General features: G+C 31.3%; 1 protein-coding gene across 8 annotated transcripts in view; it reads right to left on the bottom strand.

The window, feature by feature from the left end:
- The window catches only part of LOC124946419 (receptor-type guanylate cyclase Gyc76C-like), a 73,886-nt gene that overhangs the window by 17,401 nt on the left and 28,985 nt on the right, over window positions 1–27,500 (bottom strand). For 4 of the 8 annotated variants that reach the window (XM_047487106.1, XM_047487122.1, XM_047487140.1 and 1 more), the window contains exons 3-4: window positions 17,341–18,043; window positions 12,677–12,874 (exon numbers count right to left, since the gene is read on the bottom strand). In XM_047487106.1, the coding sequence (XP_047343062.1) occupies window positions 12,677–12,874; window positions 17,341–18,000 (858 nt within the window). In that variant the 5' untranslated portion in view covers window positions 18,001–18,043. Of the gene's footprint in view, window positions 1–12,676; window positions 12,875–17,340; window positions 18,067–27,500 lie in introns of all 8 variants that reach the window. The other 4 variants (XM_047487114.1, XM_047487159.1, XM_047487150.1 and 1 more) reach the window with 2 other exon arrangements.

Here is a 27,500-nt window from a genome sequence, read left to right as displayed (position 1 = left end):
ATAGCCCGGACTATATTTAGCTTCGCGATAAACACTGGCAGTTAGCGAGCCATGCTGTACCACCATTGCTGCTGCGCCTCATAATCTTGCACCGATCCTCTATCCATCGAATATACTCGAACTATGATTAATTTGTGGTCTAATAATTGATTTGAATATAAGTTTGTGCAGGACGAAAATTTTCTAATCACATTTAACATCAATACTTTAATATTTTCGATTAATTTAATGTAATACAAAATTCTTTCATGTCCATCTAAAGATATCTAAATCTCGTAGACAACAAAAAAAGAGGGTATCAAAAAAAAAAACAACAACAAAAAAAAAAAAAGAATGTTTATGATTTATTGACAAATAAAACACTAAGAAAAAAAAAATTTGGAAAGAATATAAATTAAAAATATCCAATCTTAGATTTCATCATCATTTAAAACATTATTATATACTTTAAATATTCTAACGATACGATATATTTTACGACTATCGAATATACTTTCGAAAAATTGTGAAATATGATTAGAAATATATTTCTCAAGTTATATTTATTAATTTAAAGATCATTTCGGTGATCGTCACGAAATATCAAGGAGGTAAGTAAAGCTACGATAAAACGGTATCGCCACGTGCTACTAATTTTTTCAACTGATTGCATTCGAAAACCTGGCACAGCTCGCGCGATAAGTCTTTTACCGTATGCGGACGGTGCAATAAATGTAAGAAATTAATGACTCGCCGATACCGTTGAACGAACCCGAGGCTGCAAACATACACGACTACTCGCAACATTCCCAATTTGGAATGTCCTCGTCTCTAAGTCTATCGTCTTAGAACGGATATCTTCTTTTTTCTACAGAATAAAGATTTTCTCTCTGTCCATTAACCATCATGAACTCGTTCCGCCTCGGGTATCCACTCTCTCTCTCTCTCTCTCTCTCTCTCTCTCTCTCTCTCTCTCTCTCTCTCTCTCTTTTGCTTTAACATCTCGATCCTAACGGGAAATTTCTAATTTATCCAATTTGCTAAGTCCCCTTAACGGATACGGATCAATCGTAGGAATCCATTGAATCTCATAAAACTTTTAACGATTATAATATAATTGAAAATGGAAAAATTGTGAATCTAATCAATGAAAAATTCGTATAGAAGAGAGTTCCTGAAAGGTGGTTTATGTTAAAATATATTTATTATTACTTTTTCAATCTTTTCTTCCCCAAAAATGATTTAGACAGTTTGTATATTGTTTAATAGTAACAAATTTCTTAATGGAAATTATAATAAATAAGATTGAGAGAAGGACTTTACTATTATATTATATTTTTGTCAATAACAAAAAGAATTGTATTTAACATACAATAATTATATTCAATTAAATTTTTATATTGATATTAGTGATTCTAATTTTATAATATAAATAACAATAGATTTGTATCTTTTTCATTATATATTACTTTATACATATCATTAGCTCATAATTTGCATTTTATATGTTTGATTGTTTTTCTTTTTTCAAATAATCTACACGTCTCGTTCTTCACTTCCTTTTACACTTATATTTGTATTTAAATATCATTTATTCTCAGCAATACAAAAAAAAAAAAAAAAAAAAAAAAAAAAAAAAAAAAAAATAAAAGAATAAAAAGTGAAATAAAAAAAAATAAAATATAACGAGACTCATCCATCTATATTTTTATTCGCAATACATTAATAGTTACGTATTAGAATTAAAGAATTTATTTATCGAATCAATACGTAATTCGTCTACTTCATGTTCGTTCCTTTCTCGATTCAGTCAGTCGATTCCAACCGAGAGAGCGTGTGTTTTCTGACTAAGCAATACTTTTGGCTAAATATAGTTGGCGATAAAAGCAACCACTTGGACATGTGCTCGACTGATAACGGACACCCGCTATAATACGGTTGCCGTAATACCGTTCGCACCGCGTCGTAATGCCGTTTGATTTATGCGCCGTTCGCACCGTTATTGTATCCGTGAACATAGGAACGATCGATAGATCGATCAATCGATCTATCTTAGTTACTCCATTTAACGCCACGTATGTAAGTATATACGTTGAATCACTTTTTCTTACGTTTCTTTTTCTCTGAAAACGAGCGTACTTTCACCGAATCGACGTCAATCGAATTTAATCGATTTAAGGCCTTGTTAATATGATCACGCGTGAGCTCAATATTTAAACTGAAGTTTATTATATGTTTACCAAGCAATACAAAGTTGCAATTGGTTCGTTTCAAGAAATGATCGAGAACATTTATTTATAAGAAAAACGATTCAATACTATATTTTTTATTTAATTAAAGTATTTATATATATATATATATATATATATATATATATATATGTACGCACACACACGAACAAACATACAGATCTTGATTTGTTCGGGTCATTGAAAAGTTATAAAAAAATATGTATAATTAAAATCTTTGATCATGTTCGTTTATTTTTCTTGGAGTTGTATGAGAAAGTTAAAACGATTTTCGAGGATCCACGTGCCGTAGTTTATACGTTGTGTAATCTCTTTGATTCATCAAAATAGTATAACGAAAACTTAGGAAAATTTGAGAAAGATAAAGAAGAGAAGAAATTTCATTTTCTTAGTAATGCGATCAATAAAAGTATATTTATCGTTTGACAATCGTTGAAGTTTAATTTTTTTTTTACTGCTTCTCTCTCTTTCTCTTTTTCTCTCTTTAAGAAATGTAAACGATGGAAATATTTATTTGAGATCGATAACGATACGTAGCCTAACGTATAATATAAAGAATCGCATTCTTCGTCGATAAGCTTGAAAAATTTTCAGAATTGTATTCAAGTATAAAGATTGAGAAACATGCGATTTGAGATTAGGAGAAAAAAAAAAAAAAAAAAAAAAAAAAAAAAGAAAACAGTGGGAATATTTTATGTCGAAGCTTAGGAATTCGATCGATTCGACGTCACGTTGTATGTACCGAAGTAAATTCTAATCGATTCGATATGAATACATGGATAACATTTTATTACTTTTTTTTTTCTCTGAAATTTCAAATGAAATATAAATTATCGGCAAACACGGAAGCAAGAAATCGTAAAATGACATATGTAGTAAAAGATGACCTTGCACCGATTCTCGATGGATGACGATCTTCACATCTCGGCCCAACCCTCATGAGTTCTCATTAAAATTCAAGAAAAAAAAAAAAAAAAAAAAAAAAAAAAAAAAAAAAAAAAAAAAATCATTTCCATATAGCGTTGTCAGTGAACGTTCTTCGATCATAGAGAAAAGAATAGAAGATGGAGTAATACCGATGTGGCCTTATTGATCATCAATATTGCATTGAAAATTCGCGGTCAAGAATTTTTGTTTGGAAAAACGTTTATCTCAAAGCTATGTCATAATAATATATTGTGAAATTATTGACATATCGATAGTAATTAATTCTTCGAAATTATATATAATAATAGAATTACAATATATCAATGTAGAAGTACAATATATCAATGTAATATATGCGTAACAGTTTAATTTTTCGTTAAATTTCGTAAACAAAAGAAAAAAAGAAAAAAAAAAAAAAGAAAAAAGAAAAATTATGATAATGTAATTACTTTCGCTTTAATATTTGTTAAAACAAAAATATATTTATAAGCGTGAGAACTACCTGTAAAGTGTAACAACAACGTGCTAAACAAATTAAACGGTCATTTAAATTTCTTGAAATCTTGGCTAATGGAGCAACGTCTTTGTTTTCGTGTTGATTGTAAAACGAGGGAAGAACATCGCGTTTGTCCGGTCATACATTCTTGTTGAACGAATGAATACGCGTCGCTACATCGGGACCATAATTGGTGCCGTCCAATTAAGGATTAATTAAGTGTATTTTAGTTTGAAACCAGCCGCGTCGTCGTCACTTAAGGCGGCACCCACATTAAGCAGACATATAAGAGTGAGAGTGAGTGAATGAGAGGGGGAAGAAGAAAGAGAAAGAGAGAAAGAGAGAGAGAGAGAATTTATTAATATTATTATTATTATTATTATTATTATTATTATTATTATTATTATTATTATTATTATTAATATTATTAATATTAATATTATTAATATTATTATTATTATTATTATTATTATTATTATTATTATTATTATTACATCTAAAGTATTGTATTAGAATATTAGATAAAAATAAATGATATGAAAATCTGAACGAAGATAAAAATAAAAAAATTATTGAAAAATAAATTCGATTGAAGATAAAATTAATACTTAGATAAATAAAATAATTAAAAGATTCATTATTGATTTTCACGGGTTACTAGTAATAAAATTGGATGATATAAATTGTTTTTCGATGTCGTAACAGTCGCTAAATTCGATTCAGTCGAGCGAACCAATGAAAAATGTTTTCGTCCAGATTAATGATTTTCTTCTCGAATGGAGACGATAAGAAAGCGTGAAATAAGGCGAGGAATATGGACGAATAAAAATGATTACTTTGAAATTACAATATTTCAAGTTACTATCTTAAAGAGAAGAGAGATGAACGTAAATTAAGTTGAAAGATATGATAAAGTTCGTGCGCAGCTTCGTGTTTACGCAAGAGACGTTCTTTAACGAGCATCTTCCTTTTACGAATCGATATTAATTAACTCATATCGTTGTGCAATATCGAGATAAACATTTACTCGTTCTCTTGATTGAGAATAAAAGAAGTTAGAAATTAGAAAAAAAAAATCAAAATTAAATAAACGTACGAAAGGAAATTTAAATAATTCTTCCAAAATTGATACTCTCCTCTATTTCTTATTTTCTTTTATTTCCATTTCTGTTTATTCTTCCTTCTTCTCTCTCTCTCTCTTTTTCTCTTACTGCTCTCTTTCTGTTTCTTTTCCTCTGTCATTTATACCAATCGATCCTTCGTCGTATCTATAAATAAATGTAACAATAATCGACGAGACGACAAATTTTTTCTTTTCTCGTACTCATAACGAAGATGACTCAAATGTCAGTATCGTCTATTTTTAATTATCGATGACTTCATAAGACTTCGGTCGATTCCGTAGTGTTTTTAATTTTAACTTTAAAAAAACTTTCTACGATTTCAGTTTCTGTTTTATACTTCATAACTTCACGAGTTTCTTATTTCTCTTGAAAAAATTTTATTATCGTTTTATTTTATATGTTCGAGTTTGTGAATTGCGTTAAAACATTATTAAAAGTTTCGAATAGGAGAAAATAAATTATCTTTATTTGTTTCTTTCCATTTTATCTTTTACGATCAAACGTATATACGTAATACAATTGAAATTATTTCACAGTTTCTCTAAAAATAGTTTTCCCATCCAGTCACAGTGAAGAATACAAGACACAGAAATACGTGTCTTCAAAGTGAACGAAATCGGTTCACACAAAACCGGTATATACGACTTTTCCCACGTTCTATTCGTTCTTTCATACTCGATTCTATAAATAAAATTTAGCTGTGTGTGAACACAGAGAAGAGACAGAAACCCTCCATCTGTTTTCTTTTTTCGTTTCACTTTCTCTCTCTCTTTCTCTCTATCTTTTTATTTTTTTCTCACTTTTTGTTTCTTTCTACTCCAATTACAATGAATGGATTCTCCCTTGAACGAGATTCTTTCGATTCAAGGCCTTCGATTCTACTTGACTTCGTACTAAAATATTAATCGTATAAATTGGATAATGTTATATAAAAATCGACTGACCCACTTTATCCAACAAATATCTCTTTCTCACTTTTTTCCTTTTTCTCGTTCGTGATAATACATTTAGGCCGATTATATTTAAAAGAAAAAAAAAAAAGAAAAAAAAAAGAAAAAAAAAGAAAAAATAGATACAAAATTTATATTTAGAGAAGACAAAGAGAGAGAGAGAGAGAGAGAGAGGGAGAGAGAGAGAGAGAGAGAGAGAGAGAGGGAGAGAGAGAGGGAGAGAGAGAGAGAATTCATTTCGATCCCTTTATAGATGATAATATTTCCTTATTCTCGACGAAAGCTGCCAATTAACGAACACTCTTTTCCTGCGACATAATTATACACTCGGTCGCGAATTAACGATAATGCGCCGGCCGAATCGGATCGATTCTCGAAAAACCGGTATTCTTACGCTTCTCATGAACGTCTGTCCGCACTACTTACTTAAAGATAGCACCTACTATATCGTTGCTATTAACTAAAAAACATCTAAATGTGATTCTACTTTTCTCAATGACATTTGATATATTTCTATGATCGATCGATTCCTTATATAGAGTATGAGATTTCAGAATTGATTCTATGGATCAAGTTTTAGAAAAAAAAAAAGAAAAAGAGCAAAGAAAAAAGAAAGGAAAACAAGAAGAAAGAGGAAAAGATAAATGCCATTTTTTTTTTTAATTGAATTATAGATCTAACGATTATTTAAACGTTTCATTCATCCTCTAATTCCAATATTTATCTGAGAACGAGATTAATTTTTTTTTTTTTTTTTTTACGAAGAAAAAGAAAAAAGAGATGAGAAAAAAAAAACAATAAGAATATAGAAATAAAAAGGAGAAAAAAAAATCTATTTACACTTAAACTTTATTTATACGTTAAGGAATGATCAAGCAAATGTTTTTACGATTTTTAACATTTATATTCTTGTAGAAAGAGATTAAAAAGATTAATTAATTAATTTTCAAGATTAAAAATATATATATCGTTTAGATTTTCGCACTAATGAGTCCTTCTTTATTTTTGGATATGAAAGGAGAAATAGTGAAGAATCGGTCCACGACATGGAGTCTGGGACAACATCGGGCTAATATACCAGGCCAGACCAGGTAAGAGTCTACACGAGTAGTGCGTGGGGCATCAACAGGCTCGGCTATAAATAGACCGCGAAGGTCAGCAGAATCAGCAGTTTTCATGCAAATGCCCCCGTCGATAGAATAATATCGTTCCTTTCGAGCTGAGCACTGATCGTTCGTCTCTGTGTAACTTATCATATTCTCCTTCCATTTCTTCCTTGCCTTTCATTCTCTCAAGCTTGCATTTACAATAGTATTTAATTTGACGAGTTCTCAATTTCTCAAAAAATAGAAAATTTTTCTTTATCTTTTCATTTGTTAAGAAAAAAAGAGGAAATTCATTAAATATTGTCAATATTTTTTTTTTACACACACACACACACACACACACACACACACATATATATATATATATAAAGATAAAAAATTAGATTCTTTTTTATATAAGATCGTTATTATATACATCGAAATTAATTAATATAGAAATAATTAATTATTCAAATAAGAAATGAAATAATTTTGTAAAATATTATATCAAATAAATTGACATATATCTTAGATAATATCTATGTTAAATAAATAAATATATTTATCTTAAATAAATATTGTCAAGAGAATAGTGATTAGTAAGAGATACGTAAATGCAATTCATAAATATGCATCGGTATTATGTAAATTTTATAAAAAAAAAAAAAAAAAGAAAAAAAAAAGAAGAAGAAGAAAAGAAAGAGAGAAAGAAAAAAAAATACAAAAAAAAAAAAAAAGAAAAAGAAAGACAGAAAGATAAATTATTCGTGATAAGACGTTTCCTTAGAGGACAGTCATAAATCAAACAAGAAAATACGTTATTCATAAATAATTATCATTTCATGTTAAAACACAAATTACGATTCATCGTCATTTCTGTTATATATTGATGCATGTGTATATACGTACGTATATACGATTTAAATCATCCAGTGATTCCGAATTTCGCTTGCAACGTGTATACAACAATTCACAGTGAATCGATTAGAGTGGTAGCTTTAATAATGCTTCAAATATCCGTTTCGAAGTCTGCGTAACGTAAGCAGGATCAACAGGTGGTTGCACGAAGGAAGGTAGGTAGGTAGAGAGATAGTTACATATGTAGGTGTCATATATGTGTGATTCTCTTACATGCATATCAAAAGAGGAAGAGAGAAAAAAAAGGAGGAGGGAGAAAGAGAGAGAAAGAGAGAAAGAGAGAGAGAGAGAGAGAGAGAGAGAGAGAGAGAGAGAGAGATGAAAGGAGTACCAGCAAGTTGCATTATCGAAAGTTCCCACTGACTTTTCGTGGTATTCGTGCGTGTTACGAGCTTCGCTTCGGCACATAGGTGGGCATTACAAGCTCAACGTCCACCTACACGTATGTACCTAAATGGGTACTCGGACGTGTACAGGGTGGTCCACGCAATCTCGAGTCGCCTTCGTCTTTCGAGAGCCTTCGATCTCTCCTTCTCTCTCGGTCTTCCTCTCGTTCTTGGTAAATCCGGATGACGCAGAAACGTGCAAGCATGAGCGCATTTTAAGCGCTCTCTTTATGATCTCAACGTACTTTCTCTGCGATCATCGAAAATAGCTGTGTGTGAGTAGAGGATGTCGCCGATTCGAAATATATCCACTTATCGTACTTGTACACTCGATTGGTCCGTATCTTTTCTTTTTATCTTTTTGCAAACAACAACGAACAAGATATTTTCTTTTCGCCAGTAATCATTTTATTTTTTAAATTATTATTATTAGTATTCTCTCTCTCTCTCTCTCTCTCTCTCTCTCTCTCTCTCTCTCTCTCTCTCTCTTTCCCTCTGCAAGTAACAACGATACATTCTTTTCATTCTATTATTATTATTATTATTATTATTATTATTATTATTATTATTATTATTATTTCTTTTTTATTATTATAATATTATTATATTTGATAATAATAAATAATCAATCGAGTTATTCTAAATTATTTGACTTTAAGTGATTGAGGATCGATCAAGAAAAGAGGTCGATATCGAGAGAAATCGAGAGTACGATCTGTCTTCGTTCCACTTTTGCAAAAATAAAAATGTAAAAAAAAAAAAAGAAAAAAAAAAAAAGAAAAAGAAGAAAAGGAAAATAATGCATATATTAAAAAGAGAGACGCGTGGCGCCATGAGATCGAAGTCGATGCGCTCGAGACGAGTCGGGAAGAGTCGCCGTTAAAGGAATCCGACAAATTTGCTCGACGGTACTCACTGCCGGCGAGTATAACGAGTGAAACTAGGTGAAAGTAAGTAGCTCTTTGCGGGAGAGAAGGGTCTACCGCGGCGTCGTACACGCTTTGTACTCACGGCCCGTTCGTCGATCCATCTTTTTCAATTCATCTTTACGTATCCAAATACGAATGAAGAAAGAAGAAAACAGAAAACTCTCGAAAATTTCGGAATTTTATATAGAGAAAAATGTTTTATTTCTATATTAAAATATTATTAATTATTATTATAAAAAAAAAAAAAAAAGAAAAGAAAAAGAAACTATTTTAAAAATAAGTCAATTAGTTAATAAGACATTTTAGTTACTTTTAATTTTTCAATGATTTTTTTTTTTTTCGATTGATATATAATATCAGAATGAGGAGAAATAATTTGTCAACTTTTCAAGTCTCTGATGAGTATCTTAAATCAATGTAATGTCAAAGGTTTCTAGGAAATTTCTATAACCATTTCGATTTTTTTTTCTTTTTTTTTTTTTTAATCAATCCAGCGTGGTTATTAAGAAAACGTTGAAACGAAGTTTAAGAACGAGAGAAATCCATAGTCGATAGATAATCATGGAAAACGACTTTCAACTTTGGAGGTAGTCTGGAACCTTCGTCGATCAGCTTTTCCGCGCTATGTTTCATGAGGGACCTTTGCCACCAACAAAGTCGGTACGACTTTCACGAAAAGCGTATAAAGGTTCTGAGGAAGGCGGTCGTCCGATCGGTTCGATAACTGGCAACGAGACAACATTCGATTTCTCGATGCTTAATCGAGCGCGAATGTCGACTTTGTGATAAATCTTGGAAAATATTTTCACATATGTTCCTGTTTTACCAAATTTAGTAATTTTAATAAAATATAACCCAAATAAAAGAAATGTTTCATTTATTTTTCCTTTTAAATCAATTGTAATAACATGTTCGGAATAAAAGATAAAATTGTTGACTGTAAGCAATATGAAATTATTCGATCTTTATGTTTTTAACATCGATCAATCGTTTATATACATACGTTTGATTTATTTAACGTAAAATTACATACATGCGTACATCTTTTCTTAAACGTTCATACATTTTTTTTCTAAGCACATTATACTTTTTATAATTTAAAATGAAAGTATAATAATAAAAACAATAGATTTTAATTCAAATATGAAATAGATTGACAAAATTTTAATTATTAGTTTCTTATTTAATTAACACCAGTCTTGATTGTATGTTTGATTTGAATTGAATAAAAAGAAAAAAAAAAATAAATAAATAAATATGATTATACGTTATGAAACAAAATAATAATATCATCAATGAATCGAAACAAAATAAATATAATTACGCGTTACTTGATGTAAACAAAGTTTACGCTAGCAATACGCTAAAGGTTAAACGCGAAGTTAAAACTGAAAGGTCTATCATTTAGTTTCATTCTATTACAACCTTGAGCAATGACTGACATGGTAAACAAAACAAAAGGAACTAAAAGTATAGAAGAAACAAATGTATGGAAATAACATTGGTATGCGACGATAGTATTACACTAGACATTTGTCTAAATATTTTCGAAAAATTAATGAATTACGAATAATAGACAAAATTTAGAATAATCACGTTAATTTTAATTGCTTAAATGAAAAGATCGAATGATCAGAACTTAGAAAAAAAAAAAAATGAAAATAAAAAAAAAAAAAAAAAAAAAAAAAAAATGGTGACGTCAAAGATATAATCACATGTCGAAATAAAAAATTGATAATATGTATATAAGTATGCGAGCATTTCGTACGTATTAGTAACTAATTCGAGCCATAAGATCGGTATTACTGGAATGTCGTCAACTACATACAAGCTGGCAGGGTTCGCCCCGTCGCTTTTATCGCGCTTATCGAAGCTAATCGCACGAGCTTTGCATATTTTGAAGTTCAACGACCTTGTGCATGCCGATCGATCGTCGATAAAATTATCGATAAAGATCGGATGCGATAATAAAACGTTTACCATTCCGGTCCGGTCTTCGACCGCCTTCGAATTAAATCGATCTTATCTTAAATATCACGATCGATTTTTCCGTCGAATTTTATTATATTATCTACTTAAGAATACACGCACGCACACCATGCACAGAGAGAAAGAAAGAGAAAGAGAGAGAGAGAGAGAGAGAGAGAGGAGAGGCGCGTGCGTGTATACAAAAGAAATAGATTTCACGTAATCAAGACTGACAGCTCGATTAAACGTACATTACGAGATATAGTAGAAAGAATGAGAAAAATCTGATAGACGCTTATCTAATCGCTTAACATCCGTTTTGTACAATACTCAAAGTTCTTAATGTTTTACGCAAATATACGCATGCATACGTATATATTATACGACCCATATTAAGTCGAACGAAAAATTGTGTCTGTTTAGGACACAATTATTTATGATAGAAAATAAACCATTTTATCGTGAAAGTTTAAAAAAAAAAAAAAAAAAAAAAAAAAAAAGTTTCATTACGACAAAAAATTGTCGATATTAACGAAAATGATATTGTTAATTAAATATCATGAAGGAGTTATACAAACTTATTATTTATTTTTATTTATATATATAAAAAAAAAAGACCAAAATTCTTCGATAAATCTAATATATTATTTATGTATGTATGTATGTATACGTAATATACATACATATCACACGTAAAAGGATGCATTTGGATGCATCAGTTATATAAATTTATTATTTCTTTTTATTAAAAAAAAAAAAGGACTAAACTTTTCGGTAGATTTAAACAAGATACATATACATATATGCATATATATATATATATATATATATATATATATATATATATCTTGTGTATGTATATGTGATATATATTACTGGTAAAAGGATGCATTGGAACACGTGGATATGTGAACACACGTTTGCACGCGAGAGGGTAAACGTAACCTGTAATTATATCGTCGCGCCGCGGGTGTTCAGTTTGTCGAAGAATACCCTCGTCTAGTTCATCTTTGACAAGACACGACACGACAGCTTTTGAGCGAGTGAGAGAGTCCACGTAGTTTCTCACGCTCCTACCAAATTAATCCTCCTGTCTACGATCCTTTTTCGACGTTCCTGCATCCATCATTCGCGTGATTAGAAGCTTTTACGTTTTCTCTTTCGTATAAAAATATTCATGAAAGAAGAATTTTATGATGACGTTTATTTAAATACCGATTTATTTAATATCTCGTTTGGGGTTTTGCTTCGTTCGGTTTTTTTTCTTCTTTTTATTTCGTTTTTTTTTTTTTTTTTTTTTTTTTTTTTTTTTTTTTTTTTTTTTTTTTTTGAAGCATTCGTAAAGACATTAAGATTAATGTGCTATTTTTTAATTTTAGTTCGTCGATATTTTGCTGAGTCGTTTCGTTTACAAAAAATGTTCATGTAAATGCACGATGATTAATAGATAGTCTGAACTTGTTGCGTGTATGTGTGTATACGTATGTATGTTTGTATGCGCTCGCGCGCGTGTGTCTTGTGTTTATCTATTATTTTTTTACGTACACTTTCATGGAAATATTCGAAATCTATCAGAATGAATTTCTTTTATTACCTACTTGTTTATTCTCTTTCTTTTTCTTTATCTTTTCTCCCTTTAAATAGTGAATCATGATAAATACTCACGTAGCTGATCATAGGTATATTTCGTGACTGAGCGACTATGGCCTCGACGTAGCAGGAGCCTTCGGGTCCGAAGAAGGCCGCGACCCCTTCGCAGATCATGTCAATCATCGCTTTCGTAGCTTCTACGGTCTCTCCCCTTGTATCGCTCCAACGCATATCCAGTCTCACATTTGGCAAGATGTTTGGGTCGTTGTTGATCTGGAAAAAAATATGCAAATGTTTAGAGATTGTAATGGATAGTTTTTGAATTGTTCCAAATGAATGAAGCATCGATCTTTTCGACCTGTTAGATAATTGAAAAGAATTCGTAAGACGTTTGGATCGAAGAAAATGTTGAAAATATTTTCCATAACGATATTCTCTTATTTTCTTTCTTCCCTTCTCCCTCCTGCCCTCCCCCCCCCCCCCTCTCTCTCTCTCTCTCACTCTGTTTCTCTTTTTCTTGTATACAATCTTAGTACTTGTACTTGGTATATCCGGCTCCCGTATAAATATCACTCGCTCGGTTATTATGCAAATCTAAATTCCAGCAAACAATACTTTTCCAAGTAGTCACTACGCCGGCGTGCCAATTTACATGCTTGCCAATGCGAGTTGAAATTATAACCGTCGGTACCGTTGAAAAGTTCGCACGTGCAATAAATCCTTCTAGACTACCCTTCTCCTCTTCATCCTCCTTCTTGAATCTCTCTTTCTCTCTCTCTCTCTCTCTCTCTCTCGCTCTTTTTTTCTCTTTAGTGTCTCCTTCCGCGGATCCGTGAGTTTACCTTTGAACGGTGCACAGAAGCCATTATGCAAGTAGCTACTTTGTGTTCTCGTATGCCTCCTACGCAAATAAAGAAGAACGAGAGAAAGAGAGAAAAAGAAGTAAAAACAAGATATTGCGAGTTGCACCCTCGTTGCAGGGAATTTATACTCGTGACATGAGTTTTGGGAATAGCGCCAAAAAATCACCGAACCGTACTACGTTATTCGTTGTTTATTTCTCAAACGTGGATTATTGAAGATTCTTCATTTTTTTTTTTTTTTATTGAAACATTTCAACGATTCCTTATTGAATATTAATGTTAAAGTATAATTGGAAACAAACAAGCTTCGGTTATAATTTATTGTTTAATAATTAGAAATGTTTCTTCGTTTTATTTATCTTATGTCATCGAGGAAATTTTATAATTTCCTTTTTGTTCTTTTCAACTTTGCTATCATAAATTTGCTGAATTTAATATCACGTGAAAATATTATATAATTTTCCAAAAAAATATATTCTTCTTTCTTAGCGATAAAATGTACATCGATTGATAAATAACGCCAATTAAAATTGAGCCGCATATTTATTTTCTCCGATACTCGATCAGAATGACTTCATTCGCGCATTTCTGAAAGTATTTCATTTTTGCCCTTTCCGGATGCAACGAATAATTTTAACGTTACATATAAGGAATGGAAAGAAAGTATACATGTAGAAGGACATATTTGCAATTTTACCAATTGGTTATTTTTCGAACGAAGGAAGGGCATCCAGTTTTGAAAGGCAACGCGAAACGATATGTAGAATTTCAAGGAAAATGAAAAATATTTTACAACGCATTTATTCTATTCTGCTGAATTATAAAGAAAAAAGAAACCCTTCTTCCGTCCTCAAAAAAAAAAAAAAAAAAAAAAAACAGCAAGGGAAAAAAAATAATATAAAAATACGAACAATTACTCCAACGATTTTCTTTTTTCATTTCTAATGCCGATCAATTGACAAATGACAATGCTTCGAACGATCTCACGATCTTTATCATCGATTTTACGCACGTGACTGCTCCCCCCTCTCTCTCTCTCTCTCTTTCTCCCTTGGATAGATACGTTCCATTTACCGATCTCACTCTATCTCCCACGTATGCTCCAGTTTACGCGGTAAATTCCGCACTTTTTTTCATTCACCCAACGCAATGACGAGGATAAACCATACAAGGTGCACCTGCACACTGGTAGGAACGCGTTCTCGCGACCACCAACCATGAGAACGCTTATTACGATATGGTAGGTATATGACGGATAAAGGCCGCGTTATAAGTCGCCCAAGTAAGTGTCGTTCTGCTTACGGCAGCAACGCCAGGAGTTCGACATTGCGATCGCGATGCTTACTCTTGCGTGACATATCGAGGTGTATAAATAAACGGCAGCGAGTCGTTTCCTGCGCGCCTTTCCTGCGCGCCTTTCCTGCAAACTCCGAAGAACTCCGAGTCATTCTTTATAAAGTTTTCAATTGTCGACTTTTTATGTGTCAGCGAAATTTTTCCTTCCGGATCGATGATAATATCTAAGATAGTTATATAACGATTATTTAACATAAATATTCAAAGAAAAATACTTACGAAGGACCAAGAACGTTCGTATTCATTATTAGGAATCGATTTTGATCGAATAATAGTTTCAATTATTTTCCAAGATATATCTATATGACGAAGTATAGTATATGATTTATCAGTTATCTGTTGATAATTTAATTCTTTTGGAAACTCTTTTTTTATGAGAATTTAATCAAGAACTAAATTGTTTTACATGAGTTATAATTTGCATTAAATTGTATCAAACATTGATACGTTGTAATTTCGTAACTACGTGCATTTGAAAGTTAACAAGAATGAAAAAGACTAGCTCATTCAATATTTTCTTTCTTTGATACTTCTTCAATTAATTAATAACTTAACACTGAAAGTATTGGGATCACTTTATCTTTTTTTTTTCTTTTTTTTTTTTTTTTTTCAATTGAAATTCACAAATTTCCAGGTTCTCATGGATTTCGAATTGAGTTCGAGGCAAGTTTTTAAATGAAATTCACGAATTTCCAGGATCTCACGAATTTCGAATTGAGATCGAAGCAAAAGAAGGAAAAAACGAGGAAAAAAAGAACAGAAGAAAAAAAAAACAAAAATAAAAAAGAAAGAACCACAGATAAGACGTTTCTCTGGACACGAAGGGAGAGAAAGGGAGAAAGGCCAAGGTGCGAAAGAACGAACGAACGAGATCGAGCTCTTTGAAATTAATAAGAAAAATCGATAGCCGAATACACCGCGATGATCTCGAGCCGCGAAATGGGGTGGATACGGTTCGCGGCTGGTAATTACTGGCGGATGGCCGATTAATCTTTGACATAACGGCGTTTTATTTTCGCGCCAGGGTGGTGGCTACAGCTCGGACCGCGATACGATCGGTTCATTTCGGGCATTCCCAACCCGTAACTTCTCCTTCTGTTTCTCTCTCTCTCTCTCTCTCTCTCTCTCTCTCTCTCTCTCTCTCTCTCTCTCTCTCTCTCTCTCTCTCTCTCTCTCTATCTCTTTTTCTTTCTCTCTCCTCCCTTTTTATGCACACAAACATACACATATAGAGATACATACTCACAATCATGTATCACATGAATAAGAAAGAGAAAGAGGAAAGACAAACGGATGCATACCGCAGCTTGCAAAGAGATCTCGGAGTCGAGTTTGGGATAAAACGAGTGGGAGGAGGAGGAGAACGAAAGAAGGAAGAAAAAAGAAAAAAAGAAAAAGAAGAAACAGAAGAAGAAGAAAAGAAAAAGAAGGAAGAGGCGTTCTCGATTGCGAACGAATTCTTCTCACGGTTGGCCGTGAGTGCAGTTTCGTTGGTGCTCGCGTGGGCGGACCGGCAAATAATGCCAGTCTTGTATTTTTAAACCCAAGCGACGAAGGAGTCTCTCTCTCTCTCTCTCTCTCTCTCTCTCTTTCTCTTTCTTTTCTTTCGCGAAGAGAAACTAAAAGAAGAAAGTAAGAAAAAGAGAGAGAAAGATGTGAAATCGGTCGAGTTACTTTACTCCTGCTGTTGCTGCTGTTCCTTTCAGAAGAAGTAGAAAAAGAAGAAGAATAAGAAGAAGAAGAACCAGAGGAAGAAGAAGAAGAAAAAGAAGAAGAAGAAGAAGAAGAACCAGAGGAAGAAGAAGAAAAAGAAGAAGAAGAAGAAGAAGAAGAAGAAGAAGAAGAAGAAGAAGAAGAAGAAGAAGAAGAAGAAGAGGAAGGAGGAAGAAAAGAAGAGAGAGAGAGAGAGAGAGAGAGAGAGAGAGAGAGCGTATTACTACCTTTATCCTCTTCCCACTCTGATTCGGCGAACGAGACGGCGAAAACGATCTCACGGTCACCGCGAACGCACCGATCTCCTCCAATGAATTATCGAACCTCCTGGAGCCCACCGTAGAGCCCACCACACATTGGTACTACGTGCTGTTCTTTCGGATCGAAGAGAACGTTTGACCGGTCCGATATATCGAAAAGGAAGAGAGTTTGCTTCGATCTTTTGGTAAATTCGATTCATATACTTGCTTCACAATAGTTGAAATTACAATGCATTGATATTTATAATATAGTTTGTTATTAAATTTTAAAAATAAATAAATAAAACGAAAAAGACGAAATAAGAAAAACATTGATAACAAAAGTAATAAATCATGAGATATGGGTTAATGTCAAATTAAATGTTTCAAATATCGTATGCGATTTATGTGATAATTACGTTAATAAATTTTCATTGGAAATAAAACGATGAAATAAAAAAGAAAATAAATAAATAAATAAATAATAAAATAAAATGAATCAATTGAATACATTTCTAAAATAATTAAAAGATAAATTAGAAGAAAAAAAAAAAAGAAACAAAGTTACCTCGTCGAGTGCCATAGACAGAGCACCAGAAATGGCAAGTCCCTGTCGATCCTTGAGGCCACCCTTGATAGCTGTGAGGTATCCAATCGTAAGATTCTGTGGCTTGTTCAGCGGCATTCTCGTTTGGGAGGCAGAGCTAAGGATGACGTTTCTATCGATGGCGTTCCTATCGAAGGCCTGCTTCGAGGATCCGTCAGAGTATGAGGAAGGGGAATAGGAAGTGTAGCTTGTCCTTCTTTGCCATTCGAGTGCAGACGATGGTTCAGCCAAGCCAAGGACCAAAGGGCTGCTTGCCAACAACAGAAGAACAAGAAGACTTTTTCTCGAAGATAATAAATGCCCTCTTTGGAAATCTCTTCTTCGTCCACCTGCACGTTGACGTTCCTGTTGATGATGATGATTACGATGATAATAATGATAATGATAATGATGATAATGACGTTGGTCTTCTTGCTGCTGCTGTTGTTGTTGTTGTTGTTGTTGTTGTTGTTGTTGTTCGTCCTGGTGACGTGAACAAGATCGAGGATGTCGTCGATGACGTTGACGTCGGTGTTGTTGTTGATGTTGGGAGATTTGATGATAGTGCAGCCGATGGGGCACCTGATGCTGGCGACGGGGAGGCCTGCGGCGGCTCGGCTGTATTAGCGGGCCAGGGCGCATGGCCGCCGCCGTCACCGGTCAGCAGCGCCTCCCTCCCGCTCACCTGCCGAAAGAAAAATCGACCCGCTCCTCAAATATCTCCTCTGACCTCTTTATCATTTATGCAGGACACATATTAATCTACTAATGATAATTAACTTTTCTCCCCGTTATATGAATGAAATTATTTATCTCATACGAATTTTGAATTTATCAATGGTATAAATTGATCAATAAAATTTTTAATGATGTGTTGGATCAAACTTGTGCTGAATAATATTATTATATACGACGCATTAGATTAATTCAAAAAGATTTTTCTAAAATTAAATTTCTTGAAGTAATATCTATTAGATGAAATATTTAATAAATTTTCGTCAGTCATATTTTCTTATAAATTAATCTTATATTTAATATCGATAATATCAATAAAAGATCTATAAGGATTTTTCGGTGTTAATATTTAAATATCTCACCGTGTAGACATACACGAAAGAATAAATTATATTGATTATCAAAAAGTTATTTGGTTTAATAAACGAGATCTAATATGAATGAAAGGTTCTAAATCAAATCGAAAAATTAATAATTTCAATGATCCCAACGAATGTTGACTATACTGAAATATTTTGTTTTCTTTTTATGTTCATATGCCATTTACAAATATGTATTAATATACACATACGTAAAGCGAGAGCATTTAATGTATTGTAATTAATCAAAGATCGATCCGATCCTCGTTCTATGACGTATATCCAACGATACTCATAATTGCATTAATAATTCATCGTTAAAAGGCACGAGGAACTCCAATGGAGCTATTAATATCCAAGAAAAAAGGCCTCCATCGTTTTTATCCTTTCCGTCATGTTTTTATATCGCCTTCGTAATCGCAGACGTGTCGTTCGCGATCGGTCGTGAAAAATAAAAAATAAAAAGAATTCATAAGGAATTCAACATCACAGTAATTTTGCAGGATCTACATGCCTTTCGTTAACGCAATATGTTACTATCTCTCTCTCTCCCCCCATCCTCTCTCTCTCTCTCTCTCTCTCTCTCTCTCTCTCTCTCTCTCTCTCTCTCTGTCTCTCTATCTCTATATGTAAAAACGTTATAATCTCATGTATAGAATAACTCGTATGTTCCTGTTAGAGTAGTATACTTGTCACGAGGTCACGTTCATTTATGTGAATCATCATTTTGCGTGCCATCTGTCCCTAACGTGTTAACAGAGAACATTTTTGATCAGTTAACGTATCGCATATATGAAATTTATTTCAATGAAAAATAACGTATAAAAATAAATTAATGAAAATTAACAAGTATTATTACAGTTATAATTTAAGATTTCTTAATAAGAATGTAAAACAAATGATTCGTTTAGTATACTTTTATCCCAAAAAAATAATTTATTTTTTCGGGACAGTTAAATTCTTTTCTCTCTCTCTCTTTCTCTCTCTCTCTCTTTCTCTTTTGCTTCTTTCTGAAACATAATATCGTAATAGTAATATTGAAATACAAAAATATCAGAACGGAACGTATTTTTGTGTTACCTTAACGCATTCCAATAAATCGTGATACGTTTGGCTCGTAAATCTCACGTGTCACGAATTTTCTCGTAAATTCTTGCAAATTGCGACTCCAAGAGAACGCTTCGAGTAAAGACGAAAAAAATAAATAAATAAATAAAAAGTAAGAAAAAACAAAAAAAAACAAAAAAAACGAACAGAAGCGTTCGTTACATTTTAAATTTATTTTTCTTTTTACAATAGATTCGTTCGTTATTTCTTTTTTTTTTTTAACCTTCATCGTTTTGGTAACCTGAATTGATTAAATATATCGATTGGAATGGCAAATTATAGATTGTAATTTCGCTATTTAAAATACGCACACGAGACGATTCTGGATTTTGTTGGAAGTCATATTAGATCGATGAAGAGATTATTAATGAATATGTAATAAAAAAAAAACGTACGAGAATTTATTAAAAAAAATTGTAGAAATTTTTAACGTGAATCACGATTTAATTTTCTTAAAAATGATTATTTTCGGCACGTAGGATTTTTGTCTCGTGTTATCCTTTTTCTATTTTTCTTCTGAGAGATATTAAAAGAATAAAAGAATGAAACAAAAAGATAGATAGATAGATAGATAGATAGATAGATAGATAGATAGATAGATAGATAGAGAGAGAAAGAGAAAAAGAAAGAGAGAGAGAGAGAGAGAGAGAGAGAGAGAGAGAGATTAGCCTTTCTAACATCGACATTTTCGTTGACATTTTCCCGAGCTAGGTCGTTATGGCGGACAGGATGTCGGTTGCGTATAAGGACGTGAAAGTTTTGTCCCTCTGTGCCGACGCGAAAAGATGCTGTTGATCTCCGTCGTTGTTGTTGGACTCCTTTGAAAAACTGGAAGAACTCTTTTATCGTAATTTATGCGCCGTTTATTGCGCTATAAAAGGCATCTTATAACTGGTTTCTATTGTTATAGATGAGAAGAAGTTGAATTCGTCGATGAATCTTTCAGTTGCAAGTTTTGTTGGATGAATTGTTATGAATAGATATAGAAAAAATTTTTAAGACGTTTAACATCAAAGAAAAATTCTTCGGATAGTTTGAATTGTTTAAGGATACATTAAAATATTTCAAACTTTCATCTCTTTTATTAACGATCGATATACACTTTCAAAATATTTTCATTTAAAAATTATATTGCTTTAGAATTTAGAATATTTCATTATTTGCAATTCATTTATAGAAAATTATTCGTATAGAAAATTATTCGTATAAAAAATAAAAAATTATTATTAATAATTTGTAGTTTAAAATATATCCAATGGGGTAGGTAATTTGAAAATTTTTTAAATTTTTTAAATTCTAAAACTTTGGATATAAATATGTCGTTCTTATTTCATATATACAATCTTATTTTTCATTTATTTCATAATTCGATTTTAAGGGATTAAATCACCCTTTGAAAAAATTCCCGAACGATTTGTAATGCCACATTAAATCGAGTAGTAGTATGCTTTGCTGCCAATATTCGATAGATATTTTTGGCTAAACTAAATTTTGAAATGTTTTAATATTTTGGTCGGAATAAAGTTTCTTGCACTCTTGTTTCAAATATTTCTTTGAAGTTTCCTTTAAAACTATATATAGTGATGAAAGACGATGTTTAAACAAGTAGAAGATGCTTATTCAAGTAATGCATTCTGAAACTACATCGTTAAAAAAAAATTACTAAAATAGATTTCAAATTTAATAATAATTGATTTATTTAATTGAAAAACAAAACAAAAAAAAAATTTAACTCAAGTCAAATTTATAAAAAGGCGATATCCAGAGGATTTTCAATATACAAAAAAAAAAAAAAAAAAAAAAAAAAAAAAAAAAAACATTTTTTGCGTAGTTTAATAGACGCAACGAAATGATACAAATTTTGTTTAAATTTCTTTTTCTTTTTTTTCTTTTGTTTTTTTTTTTTCAAGATATCTTTCGTCATTCTTAAGACATTTCATGAAAAAGAAAATTTATAATTTTTTTTTTTTTCGAAGGGGTGATTTCATAGAAATTGTGAGATTTCAGAATTTTTTATAATTTCCGTATTTTGATTATCTTTCTTTGTAAACTATATGAGAAATCTCAATTGTTGGAAAATTAAGAATATTAATTGAATATTTATTATAATTTTAATTGTAATTATATATTATAATTATAATTATATATATATACATATATAACAAATATATAATTATAACAAATTGAATATGAATGTTAATTAAATATTTGACGGATTTCAAGACTTTGTGAGAGGATAAAATTTATTAATTGATTAGCGATCGATCAAAAGCTTCTTTGAAAAGCATATCGTGTTCGAGTTCGCGGTGTCTATGAAGCCAAGAGAACTGGAAAAGGTGCGACGACACGTGCTTCTCGTTGAGGAGATAAACGCACAGAAAGAGAGAGAGAGAGTAAGAGAGAGAGAGAGAGAAAGAGAGAGAGAGAGAGAGAGAGAGAGAAAAAGAGCACAGTGAGGTGCACACATACACACCTGTTGCAAATTACGTAAGTACTAGCTCGAACTACGTAGGCGACACGACGGGCTAGGCCGTAACGACTTCGCCACAATAAAGACGTCTTCCATCCATGATGCATGGTGTCATTCACCAACTTGAGTATAGATATAACTTTCCTCGACTCGCTCGTTTCTAACTCCGATTTAATTACGAGGAGGTGAAAGTCACGAGACATGGATTTATTCTACGTATAGGATCAACATAGAAGACGTTTAAAGGGCCCAACAATGTCTCTTTTATATATATATATATATATATATATATATATATATATATATATTATATATTAATATTTATAATATACTCTGTGTGTTTCTTCTTGTGTCAATGTATATTTTTATATGTAACGATAAAATTGATATATTGTAACTCTTGTAGTAACGAAATGAAAATCCTTGATCGGTTTTTTAATGAATGATTAAATCGTGCCAATTAAAAAAAAAAAAAGAAAAAAAAAAAAAGAAATATTAATATATTCGGATTTACTATTAGACAATGAAAGTTTTAATGAATACATTATAATTTAAAAAATCATTACTTTCATGTATCCGTGCGTGAGAATAGAGTTAATATTTTTTTAATATTCAACCAATGAGATGAATGCCTTTTATCGATGTTTTCTAATGAATAAGAAAATAATAAAAATGTGCTAATTAATATCACAAATACATTTTACAAATGTATGATTAGTTTATAACTACGCAATAATTCTCATAATGAATATAATTAAACAAATCATTATGTTTATGTATATATGTGTATGATGAATATAAAATTTTTTAATCTTGAAATAATACATTGAATTTCTTCGATCGATAATTTTTAATATAGAAGAAAATGATGAAAACAAGGTAATTAAAAACAAGAATACTTTTTACAGATACATATAGATATGTAACAGATTAATTATATGCCAATGATTCTTGTAATGATAAAAACCATAATTACTTGTGATTATCATACAAGGGAATATGTTTATCACTCTCTGTTCGAATGAGTTTGAGGAAAAGGAGTTTCAACAAAAATAAATCGTTACGAATGAACGAACAAAGTCACACTTTTTCTCGCTCATACTTATCGTGAATCACTTGAGAGCAAAGTCTTTTTTTTGCTCGCGAATACCTCCATTCCACTTACGTACACACATACACACATACACGCATACATACATGCATACAAAGCGAGAAGGAAAGAAGTGTATCTTGGATCTCGATAAATTTACGCTTACGTCATGCGATATATTGTAAGTATATACGTACGAAAAAATATGTCTTCCCTTTACTACTACTTTTTTCATTTCTTTATTTTTTTTTCTTTTTCTTTTTCTTCTTTTTTTTTTTTTCTTTTTTTCCTTTGCATTTTTTCTTTTTTGTCAGAAACTTACGCAACGGTACATCTGTATGTACATCTGTTGGAATCGCTTCCACGGTATTTCAATGAAGTTTCCTTCCTTAGAAACATGATCACAAAAATTAAATTATGTATCGTCGGATGACACGTTCAGAAATTAGATTTCTACGTAAATAAGAAAAGTACATCAGTTTTTATTCGAATGAAATATAAAAGATTTTATCGATTCTATCCCTTTAATATCAGATAAATAAATAAAATACGAAAAGAAATAAAAACGAAATTATTGGCTAAATACAATATCTATGTTTTACAAATTTTTGCATAAAAGTACACAAAGGAATTGGAAATTCGAGATAATAATTAATTCTTTCCGATGGAAATAATATCTACGTGATGTAAATGTTGTCCACGCCTGTGTTTACGAAAGAACGTCATTGTTCTAGTATTTCTTTTTTTCTCCTTTTTATTACGACGCAATGTTGTTCCCTGATAACCATCTCTATGATTTTAGAAAATTCAACAAAAAGAAAAAGAAAAAAAGAAAAAAGAAAAAAAATGTCGTAGACAAATGATTCGATTCAATATTTTTAACATTCTTTTCCTATTTGTTCTTGGACTAACATGATTCATTTGCTTTATCAAGTAAGGCATTCGAAGATGCGACGATATTGACGGAGTTCATTCGAAGCAAATAAATCTTATATACGTATATTCACATAGTAGAAAACAATCGAGATAAACAAGATATTTGGCGCGAGACTCGGTACTAACGACAAATATTTGCACGAAATCGCACGAGCCGAACGTGGGCGTTCGTCTCGCGATAATATCGCGAGTACGCGAAAAAGCGCATAAAAGCGTTAAAAGCAATAAAATCTCTCATACGAAAAGTTTACATTTGTTTTGAAATAAGATAAAGAAAAGAAGGAAAACAAAGAAAAAATAAAGAATAAACAAAAGAAAAAAAAATGTTAGAGGAAAAGATAAGGAAAATGGAAACAAGAAAGAAAATGATAATGTTAGAAAAATTTTGGCCAATTTTCGATACACTTTTTAATAATATTTAATATTTTTAGGAGTCCGTATTACAAAAAAAAAAAAAAAAAAAAAAAAAAAAAACAAAAAAGAAAAAAGAAAGAAAAAATAAAAAAAAACGAAACATATAATAAAACAGATAAAAAAAAACCGATGCTCTTCTACGAATATAAATAATTCATGTAAATAAGTCTTCGAAAAAAAGAAAGAGAGAGAAAGAGAGAGAGAGAAAGAGGAAGAGGGAGAGGGAGAGGAGACAGCGTAACTGATACGCAAAGCAAATTTAACACGATAAAGAGCTAAGAATAGCCAGCGGTTATTTGTAGAGGCCCACACGCACATATGTCCGTGCTATGTATATATATATATATATATATATATATATATATATATATATGTATATATACATACACACGTATAAATGTATACGTACGACATATTATTTGTCGATGCTGCGTTACCGGTTCGCGGCCAGGCCATAACGAAATCGCTTCTCGCGTTTTAACAGCCCTGCCGCCGCCTTTCGTCCGTCCTCAGCCAAGAACGACTGTTCGTCAGATTCGTTCGTCTATTTATAATCTTTTTATTTCTTTCGCAAGCATTCTTTCTTACTTTTGACTAAAACGATAAATTTCATCTTATCGAATCTGATCATACGTTTACTTCCTTCGATTTTGCCCTTATATTATATTTGACCTTTGCCGTAGATCTTTTTTTTTTTTTAGATCATTCGTCCACAATTTATCAAACACTCCTTAGATTTTAAAAGATTCAACTTACGTTTTTACTTCTATATAATATATATATATATATATATATATATATATATATATATATATATACATATATATATCGTTTAGTTTCTTTTTCATTAGCGATAATGCATTCTTTTTAAACGGAAATGAAAGAAAAAAATAACAATGGCATCGGTTGCATCGAAGGAGACGGAATCATGGCAGGATGTGGAATCGTCTGTGTTCGTATCATGCGTCAAACATGCGTCAAACATGCGTTTATGCAATCCAGGGTTAATATTCGCAGTGCATATCGTTTAGATAACGAAGATAAGTTCCCCCCTCTCTCTCTATATATATATATATATATATATATATATATATATATATATATATATCTTGTTACATGTCGCTACGTCAGAATTTATTTCGAGAAAAGCATCACTCTTTCGAAAGAATAGCAAAATTTAACGATCCAACAATCTTCCCGTTGTCCCTGGGCTGTAATTCCGTAAATTCGTCGAAATCCGCTTGACATTTTTTGGCCCGTTTAAATCACTTCCTGTGAATCGTCCTCTCTAAATTTAGAAATTGCACGCTACTGCCGTTGTTATGGCACATCATTTTTACGAGACATAGGTCGAAAAAAAGATATTATTACGAACTTATGTATGTACTTATAACAGCGATATTCTAGGTGTGTATGTGTGTGTGTGTGTGTATGTGAAGTATAACTTTGTCATTTGAAACATTTCCGTTGTAATAGAAATTTTGAAGAAATATTTCTTAGAAAAGTTTTCTATCTTCGAAGAAGACGTAAGATAATGTCATTGATTTGACCTTAATATCTGTTTAAAGATCATACGAAGATAATGAAATTATTTCATAAAAACCTATAATTTTTAATCCATGCTTTTATAGCTTATCTCGAAAGCTCTTTTTTTAAAATACTATAATAATATATTTCTTCATTAAGTAACATTAGAATATAATTTATAGATTCTATTGAGAACATTGAAATAAATCGAAATGAAACAAATTAACAGTGAAAAGCATCGAGTGAATTTGATTTAATAGGAAGAAAGTGCAAAGTGCTTCAGAAAAGTCGATATCGTCACGAAAGATGATATCTCGAAGGACGCGTAGAAACCAAGCTTGAGCTTGGAAGATCTTAAGTGACGAGATAACGCTCAGTGATATAAGCGCGTCTCTGTAACATTATGTTCGGTCCACGTGACTCGTGTAATACGGACACTAATATGCCGCGTCTCTACGGTATATCGTGTTACGAGGGAGTAATTGAATATCGATACACGCGTACTTATGAGAGAGAGAGAGAGAGAGAGAGAGAGAGAGAGAGAGAGAGAGAGAGAGAGAGAGAGAGAGAGAAGCATGCACACGCGCATGTGCGTATTTATGCATGTATATTGGAACAAGTATGAACATTCTTCATACATAATACGTCTACCGAATAATAGAACTTAATCTTTCTTAAGTTATATCTAAATTCTATAATATCAATAGAACATTTTAATATATTTAATAGTATGTTCTGTATACAGTAACACAGTGAAAGAATGATAAAATTTTGTATTTGTCATTAAATCTTCGTAATCTAGTTTCTTTTCGTCTTTTAAAAAAGAAAAAAGAAAAAAGAAAAAAAAAAAAAAAGATTATATAACTTAAAATATCTTCGAATACGTATTGACGCAATTAATTTATAATTTTATTTTTTTATAAAGTTAATTATATAATAACAATTTATATATAATTTCGAAATCATATATATATAAATAAAATCGTATAGGTTAATACAAGTATGCATTTTATTTTAAGTTTGCATTTAATTTTATTCCAAAGGAATGATATAATAATAAAAGGATTGATATAATAATAAAATACTACATCATCTTGTAGCAATTTGAAAAATATAGATAATATCAATATGTGACTTCAAAGTTACATAAAGTTATAGAAGGTTAAATAAAACATAGTATAAAGATATCTCGTGTCGATAAAATAAGCAATTATAAGCATTCGAATAGGGCGTAACACAGATCTATTTACTCTTATGATTAATAAAAAGTAACATTTGTTGTGTTATAAAAAATATAAAAAGTTGTTGAATATTCTTTTAAAATAAAAATGAATAAAAATGTTTTATGTAAATGTTGAAAATTAAGAACTAATGAAAAAACTCATTTAAAATAAAACCTTTATCGATTGAATTATGTTCATAATCGATATGTGAATCATACGAAGAACTTTTGCTAGAACGTAATACATCTCTTCCGATAAGCCCGTTAACAGTACAGTCAATT

Source organism: Vespa velutina, chromosome 1 (assembly GCF_912470025.1).
Source record: "Vespa velutina chromosome 1, iVesVel2.1, whole genome shotgun sequence".
In the NCBI taxonomy this organism is placed as follows: domain Eukaryota; kingdom Metazoa; phylum Arthropoda; class Insecta; order Hymenoptera; family Vespidae; genus Vespa; species Vespa velutina.
The sequence above is the reverse complement of the archived record's forward strand: the minus strand, read 5'-3'. Positions and strand labels throughout refer to the sequence as shown.